This window comes from Centrocercus urophasianus, unplaced genomic scaffold (genome assembly GCF_019232065.1).
Source record: "Centrocercus urophasianus isolate 14NV4802_14NV808 unplaced genomic scaffold, USGS_Curo_1.0 seq_21, whole genome shotgun sequence".
Taxonomy (NCBI): domain Eukaryota; kingdom Metazoa; phylum Chordata; class Aves; order Galliformes; family Phasianidae; genus Centrocercus; species Centrocercus urophasianus.
Window position 1 is genome coordinate 1,131,493 of NW_024884767.1, and position 9,460 is coordinate 1,140,952.

Below are 9,460 nucleotides of genomic sequence, written 5' to 3' on the forward strand. Positions count from 1 at the left end.
GGAGTAATACAGGTACAAAATAAGTTTTTGAACAGTTCTAATTCCTGTAGTTTGATTGATTATTAGAAATTTACTTTCCTCTTTGTTGTCTTCTGACAAATACTTGTAAGGAATGTGTAAAGCCTTTGCACCAAGTAGCTCAGATGCTTCTATCAGCACCCCCACTCAGGGCCCTCAGGTTCTGTTATTCATTCTGTCAGACATAAAAAAGTGTGCTTGTGTTTTTACAGTGTAAAATGCAAAAAGCAGGGATGTTCATGGGACGTATGTGCTCCCTCTCAGTTGAAAACGTTGTCTGAGGAGGCACCTATCTCAGATAACAGGTCCTATCTCTGAACAACAGGAGCAGAACAGGATGTATACTTTTAAAGAAGGCCAATTTTTCTGAAGGATTCTAAGACTTAGAAACTATTAATAGCTGGGACATTTATCAGAGATGTTAGTCATAAAAATTGGCATTTTGTACCAATTCACTCTGCAAAGAAAACCCGAGTTTTCTTAAGATGCATTTATATTGGCAGTGATCTCTTTGAAGGCCCTGCAGCAACAGCAAAACTTGATGGAAAAAATACTTTGCTGAGAAATACTGTGAAGTACTTTAGTATCCCTCCCTCCAACTCTGGATTTAAATTTGAAAGTGAAAAAAAACTCATCTTCTAATGAGAACAGTTTGAATGTAGTCAGGATGATTTGTGTGACTAATGTTATCTTTTCTGTTAGTGACCCGTGCTCCTGTTACATGGACGGTGTTGTGAACGAGTGGTGTCATGCTTTGCTTGTGAAGGAATCTAATTACAGATATCTGATTTCAGGGGGGGAAAAAAAAAAGAAAAAAACAAAGTTGACTACTTGTATCTCATGATATGCATAAAGATGAAGGTATTATTAAGTGTTGACAAAAGAAAAAAACCTACATTTTAGCAACTTTTAATTTACTAGTTTTCTCATGTAGCTGCACTGAATGCTTGGAGATGCTGCCCTCTGCTCTATAGCTGTAAGACAAAAAAGAAACAGTCCCTGCAAACAACCTCCTCCTTAATGCAAAAGTAAAAGCAAACAGAACAGGGAAGGATATTTTCAAAGCTGCACTTTGAGCACAGCACATTAAATGCAGCCATGGACATGTCTTTTTTGCAGTGTTTTTGTAGTGACTTGCTGTTCTTGTACATAGCGAACCAAAATATGAAATACATAAGTGCAGTGGATGTTAGGTAATCACTGCTTTTGTGAGGCAATCACAGAAGACATTTCGCAGTATTGCACAGTATCTTGCAGATGAAAATGAAAGATTGAGGAAAAAAAATCATCTTTCTGAATTTGTACCAGATCTGCAAAAGTCTGTCGCAGAGATCCAGAACCAGCAATCTCATAAGTCAATGCATTTTCCTCAGAGCTGTAATTTACATTGACAGGAATGCTTACTCATGGAAGTATCACTTATTTTATGTAGTTTAATGCAGGGCTTTTCAAGGACTGATATATTAATCTTCTCAGAAGTGTGAGTGAATGAGCTTCCCTAATTTTTCACTGCCAGATGTGAAACAGAACAGATGATCTGCTGGGTGGGAAGCCACAGTCCTGAAAAGCCAACATGAGGCAAGGAAAAGGTTTCCCCTCGTGTTTTCTTCATCGATATGCATGAAGAACACCTGAAAGGTGTTTTGTTGTTTTTAAATCTTTGAGCCTGGGGGGTGGAATTTAATATTATAAATCAGGTCTGTTGGGAACTCTTTGCCTAAGGATAACTGGAAAACAGATGGGATGTTTCAGGAATGGCAGAACTGTATCTTCAATTCAATTGCTAAAATAAGCTACTGAGAGAGTCTCTCTCAGACATTACTGTGTACAAATTCAGCTCTGTTTGATTAAACTGTTCCAGTTTTCCAGTTCAGAGACAGCCTGAGGAACACTTAGCAGTATCTTTGGCAGTGATTCAGCATCTCCTAAACGGCGAATAAATGGATATGTCTATTTCCACATTGTCTGAAGAGGAAAAAAACCAACTTTTATTTATGCATCATTACAACAACAAGAAAACACAACTGAACAGTTTTTACTTCTAAGGTCACTTTTAACACTGATGCAACAATAAACACATTAACTTTTCACATTATTTCGGCGTGAAAATTAGGCACAAAGTATTGGCAACATGGCAGAAAGATCTCTCTTCTCAAGGCATTGGGCATTCTCCATCTTCTAAACACTTCTAAAAAAGTACTATTTCAGAGAGCAGTGCATAAGTTAATACATGATTAATTACAAACCCACACAGCAGAAAAGAGACTTTTAGAGAAAATACGAGTAGAAAATCTTATCATTAACTGGTACTTTCTAAAAGGAAAAAAGTATTTCTTAAAGACATATTTTTAACTCTCAGTACTTACATTAATCATGAAATGAATAGACTAGAATTCACTTTCCACAAACAGCATAAAAACCACTTCAGAAGTACATTGTGTTGCATACACGCTGTGTCTATATGGACTGATTTTTAAATTTATGGTTAGTAATTCAAGATTGCCTAATGTTACTCCACATAATTTCTCTGCTACAACATGCTTCCCACCTCATCTTTCTTGTTTCTGCCACGCATGTGCTGAGGCTGGTCCAGTAATGCCTCTCGAAATACAGCACTGTTCTCCAGTCTGCACCTGAATGGAACCAAGTTCTCCACAAGCTTCACCACGTGTGCCAGTGGTTAGCAGTATGTTAGCAGTATGACATAACATCACTTTCGGAACTGCCTCAGTTCTGATTGCTCAGCTGTGTAACCTCGTGGAGCTAAATCTACCCCATTCTTACTCATCCATAAATGAGTAAGGAACTTTCAAGGGATGAACAGTCCTTCTCTGAAAGATGAACAAGCAATCAAATAAATACCCTATTCCTGTCGCCAGCAACGTGTTTGTGACCGGAACTGGTTATTTCTGAGACACCCACTGAGGAATACTTGATGAAGTAACAAAGCAAGTGTGACAGCTGTATCCACGTCAAACTCTGTGCGGGTCACTGTGCATCAGGGTGCTACACATCTCAGGTTAGCAGAGCTGTGAGCACTGTGACTTTCAAGGCTTATATATTTTTTGTGGAGGAGTTAATTTTGACTACAGTGGAACAGGTTTCCTTCTTTGCTCATTCCGGTTACGTGTGGGAGTTTGGACAGAGAGCAATTCTCAGAGAATCTCTATAATCTACAGGTTGAAAAGACTTGGTATCGAAAAATCATTTTAAGATTTAAATCTGTAGTTCTGGATGTGCATTTTGTTCAGTGTTGTTGAGCAGGGATGTTAAACCATGCTATTTCTGTATGTCGAAAATTTCCTTCTTCAAAAAATATATATTAGGGGCTTTTTATATATGTTCTATATTTTTATATATTCATATTCATTTTTATATATTTTTATATTTTTCCATCAAAAGGAATTTACAGAGAGATTGTATATTTATTATTTACTTGAAACTGTCTTATAGTAAGAGCAAGACTAAACAACATCACTACTCATACAGCTATTCATTAGGCAACAGAGCAGAGTGAATTTTGACAGAATCCAGAAGACAACAGATAACACCCACAGTATTTTTAGGAAAGGGCACCTCATTTTGCCATACAGAAATTCAGGTTATACAGACACCAATACAGATGGCTTTTTTGTTTGTTTGTTTGTTTTTGGTAAATATTGGCGAAAGAGAGCACATTAAATACTTCTCAAGCTTTAGAAGACAAGTTATTAAGTGTTAGATTTGATGCCATAAATCATCTACAGAACATACACAAATGCAAGATAGATGTCTGGAACCACAAAACACCAAACAGGAAGGAAAAGCACATCTTTGATAGAAACGATTAAAAATATATATGAATTATCTTAGAGGCAAAGCATGTTTCTGACCTGTAGCAAACTCATACTCTTGCTTCAAATTAGGCAAGATGAGGTCTTCCAGCTCCCAGGTGAATATCCCCATTGTTGGATTTTTTAAATTATTATTATTTTCTTTTAATATGTGAGAGCAGGACAGAGCTCACCCTTGCTCCCAGGCGAGGAAAGGTATGTGATACCTTCCTCCACCTGCATCTTGTGTAGAGAAGAAACACGCGTATGGGGAGGACAGGGTCCCACGTGTTCTGCCTGAAGCTGCAAGTAACAGCTCCATTTTGACAGAGCCTTTACCTCCCCCACCCATCCTTGTTTTAATCAGTGAACTCCAGCAGACAGCCTGAGAAGCCCATGTTGATGGACGTGGCTACCTGGTGCTGCAAGCAGGGTTTGGTCATTTTAGATGAGAAGCGAGAGCACCACTCAGGCACTCTGCTGGCCTCATGGCTCCTTGCTGGACTGCTGTCAGATGCTGAATGCCCAGCTGCAGCGCTCGGAGGTCTGTGTACTGTGCCGATTCCCAGTGGGCACATCGAGCAGATTCCCAGTCTTCATCTGGAATTTCTCAAGTGAAGCTACGCATACAGCATAGCTTTGTAACATCTGTTTTCATTTATAGTCTGTGTATTGTCTGTTTACAAGCAGTAAATTCACTGAAGCAAGAGGATGTTGCCTGTTGGCACCCATCACTGCCCACCCTTCAAGCACAGGCTCGTGTCTGGAATGTCTGGATATCACAAAACTCTCATGTCCAGCATCAAAGTCAAATGTTCCAGGTTCCCAAATTTCATTTGTACAACTTGTCTGGATGGAAAAACAAGGCAGTGTTTGGGCAAAACTTGCAACCTAGAACTGAGAACTGCATCGCCTAATATCCCTCATACATTCAGACTGATGTGGGTAAGGCTTCAGTGCTAAAGCTGAAATTAAGAGCATATAATAAATATTCCTCAGTCTGCAGAAAGCAACATCATTTAATTAATTCATTAGATGGGTAAGTATATCTTTTGATGTAGTACCTAAGCCATTTAATTCATTCTGAGGCTGAGAGTCCTACATCACAGATCTGCCATCTTTTACAGTTAGGTAGAGCAGTGAGTCTGTACACATTGTAAACATTTTATAACTCTTCAATCTCCTGTCAAAAATTCACTAATTGCCTAATCTGCTAAGTCTGTAATGACTGCTTCCTTTGTAGCTTTTTTGTATTTTTGGTCTTGCTAAGGGAAGCAGGTGCTGCTGGTATTGTTTTTGCCCATAAGGTTTCTAGGGTAATTTCTTATGTAAGAAATTAACATCCGGAATTGGGGGCTGCAGATTCACATTGAGCGGTGGAAGAAAAGCTGGTCTTGCCCGAGCACTGTTATCCAGCAGAAAGGCTCCTGAACCCTGTCTTTCTGGAAAAGTCTCATTTTTTCTTCTCCTGGGAACAGAAGGTATTTTCTCCAGTAAATCTCTAGAACTTGGAAACAAAGAGTGAGTTGGAGACACAGACTTCTTCTTTCCTATCACTGACTTACTGTCTTCTGCAGCAGCAGGATGTAGAGCAGTAGTTAACTGAGAATGAGCGCTGTGATGATTTGCTCCTAAGCTTCTTTTTTTAATAATACTGCGTAGGTTTGAAATTAAGCTGGTTGGTCCCAAACTAGAATTCTCATCCTCACCCCCAAGGATCTCACTGGGAAGATGCTCCTCTTCACTACAAGTCTGAGTGTTTATCACCTTGTATAATTTCTTTGATCTACTTTGAGCAGCACTTTTCAGTAAATTAGCAGTGTCTTTTATGTCAATATTTTGGAGCCTGTTAACAAACTTCTTTGATAAGGCAAAGCCACTGGCTTTGGAAGAGAGCTTTTCTTCTGGAGTTATATCCTGGAGCTCTCCACGTAGATTGGAAATCTTATTCTGGTGAAACGAGGAAGTAGAGCGCTTTACCCACGGCTCAGACTGAAGTTGCTGCAAATGTGTCAGCTTGGGTCCCATGCCTGATGAACTTGAATTTCTTGGTGAAACTAGCTGAGAAGGGTCACTGTGTTCGGGATGCTCCAGATCACTGAAGCTGAAGTGTGCCCTTTTAGTTTCATTTGAGCTTGAAAGTGGGGGTGATAATGTCATTTCTATTTTCGATGGGGCAATGGAGGAAACTGGAGAGTGGCATACCTCAAGTTCTGGAGGAGGCACGTTTAAGTACTGTTTTGTTGTCAGCCTTCCTGATGGAGACTTCTCTGTTGTGATTATGATAACCTCCTTTCCTCTTGCTCTACAGGCATTGAGAAGAATTCTCAGAGTCTCTCTGTCTTCAGAGTGTATTGCGTACACCAGCGCAGAGCAGTCAGAGTGATCTTGTAGGCTTGGGTCAGCTCCACTTTTCAGCAGCAGAGAAACCACCTCAGGCCCCGCTTTTCCTAGGCAAGCATGCATCAAGGCTGTCTTTCCAGATTTGTCCTGGATGTTTGGATCTGCCTTGTTTTCCAGTAGATATTTAACCATCCTTGCCTTGCTGACACTCTGAGAGTCTGAATGCCTTGTCCTACAGGCAATCATTAAGGGGGTTTCACCTCTATTGTTACTTTCATTGATGTAGACCCCACCTTCCAACAACAGCCTGGTGAGGCGTAGTCGACTCTGATAGACAGCTGTGATCAGGGAGTTCCCTTCTGTCGGCACTTCTATGGTCTGATTCATGGCACTTGTCTTTTATGTACACCTTCCTAGCTGCAGAAAATAACACCCAGTGCTCAAAGAAGGCAAGGAGGCCAAAAAAGAAAAAAGAAGAAAAAAAAGGGGGGTTGGGGGGGACAGAGAAAGATTAGCTGTTTGAATTGCTCCTATAAATTTGTCAACACTCCTCCAACCCTCCCCCGCGGGGGCCCGCGCCCCGTGAATTACCACCTCCCAGACTTCCAGAAACGCTTTTTTTTTTAAAAATAATATTTGAAATATTTATAGTTGCTTAAAATGTATCTGTCACTATGTTTTCTCTTTCTCCACACTGTAATGGCTTTATACTGACTACACCTAAGTGACTCTGCAGCAGTTGTAGCGCTCCTGATTCAAAACATTGGAAGCAAGAACAAGATGAACGCTGCAGTGTTTGTTTTCACTGAGTTCCTGCGAGTACCTGAGCTGCTTCTATTTTTTCTTATCAAATGACAGTGCTAAACATCAACAAATCAGTGAGGAAAAAAACAGGTTACTTAAGAGGGTCTTAATGAAGAAGAAAAGCACAAGCACACTTTGTTTAGCTAAGAATTAACTTTTAAATAGTTGGCAGACTTATATTATTTCTTTTATAAAAGTAAAGTAGTAACATTTGCAGAACATTACCTTAGTTACGGTGCTTGGAGAACTTACTAGTCTGAGTGAAACTGCACAAATGAAGTGATGCCAAAGCTGCTGTGCTTGTCGTGGAGCTGAGAGTAATACACTGCCTGGGCAAAAAGCATCAGCTCTAAAAGAAAAAAAAACATTCAATAGTATGAAGAAAAATTCTGGAGGTTTCATATGAAAAAAATAGGAGCTTAATGATATAAACAGTGGCTCGAATGCACTCTCAGCAAGTTTGCTGACGATGCCAAGCTGAGGGGTGCAGTCAACACACCCAAGGGATAGGAAGTCATCAAAAGAGACCTGGACAGGCTGAGCAGGGGGCCAAGAAGAACTTCATGAGGTTCAACAGATCCATGTGCAAGGTACTGCCTGTGGGTCGTGGCAACCCCCAGTGTAAGTACAAGCTGGGGGATGGAAGGATAGAGAACAAAAATAAATGATAGTGCCAAAAAGGACCTGGGGGTACTGATGGATGGCAAGCTGGACATGGTCAGGCAATGTTCCCTCACAGCCCAGAAAGCCAACCTGGGCTTTCCTGGTATCCTGGGCTGCATCAAAAGTGGCATGGCCAGCACCACGAGGAAGGTGAGCCTGTCCCTGTGCTCTGTGCTGGTGAGACCTCACCTGAAGTACTGTGCTCTCAGTACAGGAGAGACATGGACCTGTTGGAACACGTTCAGAGGAGGGCTATAAAAATGATGGAACACCTCTCCTATGAGCACGGGGCTGTTCATCCTGGAGAAGACTCCAGAGAGACCTAACAGTGACCTTCCAGTATCTAAAGGAGGGGGAGAGAAGAAAGAAAGGGACAGACTCCTTAGTGGTGTCAGCTGTGGTAGGGCAAGGGGAAATGGTTTTAAACTCAAAGAGAGCAGATTTAGGTCGGACATAAGGAAAAAGTTTGTGGGTTCTTCTTTTGTTTGCTTGTTTTTACAATGAGGGTAGTGAGGCAGTGGAACAGGTTGCCCAGAGAGATGGTAGATGCCCCCCGTCCCTGAAGACATTCCAGGTTAGCCAGTACAGGGCTCCGAGCATCTGACGGAGCTATAGGTGCCCCTGTTCATTGCAGGGGATATGGACTAGATGGCCTTTGATTCTAAATTACTTTCTGTTTAGAGAAAAGTCTTCAGAGACAGAAAAAAAATCAGAATTTAACAACTGGCAGAGCAATATGATTTCAAAACAAGATTGGATATGAAAACAAATTTGTTTATTTACAATTTGTTTCTAGAGAAACAAAAATGCCAAATTAATTTAATTGCAAATGAAATGAACAAACTTATTACTAATCCATAGGGAGTATTAGTAATATTCTGGTGAATAGCTGAGAAGTAGTAACTTCATTCTGTTTTTCTTCAAAACTGGTGTTTTATGTTGAATTCTGAAGTCGAAAGACAGTATCCATGTACTTTTTTTTGTTCTAAAAGTCCAAGAAACAGCAACATAAAAGTCAGCTGAAATACACGCTTACCTCAGATCTCCACCCCTGCCATAGGTAGAGGTGCCTTTGTCCAGCTGTGACACGCCACGGCTCCTCAGCTGCAGTGAGAACAGTTAGTGCAGGGGCTTCATGCTTATTTCTCTGTCCTCATGGAGCAAATATCACACTGCTGATCACTGGTGAGAGCAGAGATGCCACTGTGATAATATCATTTTCTTTCATTGGATTTTGTTCTTTTTAAAAAACTTTTTCTTGATAAAACTATATTTTAAAACAAATTGGACTGAAACAGCTTTAAGGATTCATTCCATTACAGTGAAGTTTCATGATGCAGTACTGTCTCTCTCAGCTTTTATTGATGTACAAACCATTATTATGAAATACATATTTTTGAGGTGTAAAACAATCAAGATTATCATCAAGTCTATTATTAAAAAGAACAGTCCAATTAACTGGTGCATTCAAGGTGTCAGGACACAAGTTAAAGAGAAACATCTTCTAGATAGCACACATGCTGGAGTTCTGACACAGTCTCCCCTCATTTTTTAAATATCTGTAAGTCACCAGTGATTTTATATTTCTTTCAGACTTATCTTTTGGTACCTACCTGCATGCATTACTTACATGAAGGTACACAGCACTAACAGGAGTCTTTTCATCTGCAGAAATTCTTTGGTTAGAAGAGCATTAAATAACAGGCACAGGAGGGGTTGAGAATAAGCCATTTGGCAAGAAAATGAGAGTGTTCTTCTGTTATCTGACCAAATGCTACCACTTGCTTACAGGTGCTGTCTGCATATACTTCAACTGAACT

At 40.3% G+C, this 9,460-nt stretch overlaps 1 protein-coding gene across 1 annotated transcript; it reads right to left on the minus strand.

Annotated features, from left to right (window-relative positions):
* Window positions 1-3,447: 3,447 nt before the first annotated feature.
* On the minus strand, window positions 3,448-8,940 carry ANKRD34B (ankyrin repeat domain 34B). The gene is made up of 3 exons (XM_042822890.1): window positions 8,677-8,940; window positions 7,203-7,326; window positions 3,448-6,590 (listed from the first exon to the last, which is right to left on the minus strand). The coding sequence occupies exon 3, from the start codon at window positions 6,558-6,560 to the stop codon at window positions 5,142-5,144; it is 1,419 nt and encodes a 472-aa protein (XP_042678824.1). The 5' UTR covers window positions 6,561-6,590; window positions 7,203-7,326; window positions 8,677-8,940; the 3' UTR covers window positions 3,448-5,141.
* Between the last annotated feature and the right edge of the window lie 520 nt (window positions 8,941-9,460).

Coding starts and splice junctions, on each gene's coding strand:
- ANKRD34B (XM_042822890.1), bottom strand. CDS start 6,560: ATGAATCAGACCATAGAAGTGCCGACAGAAGGGAACTCCCTGATCACA.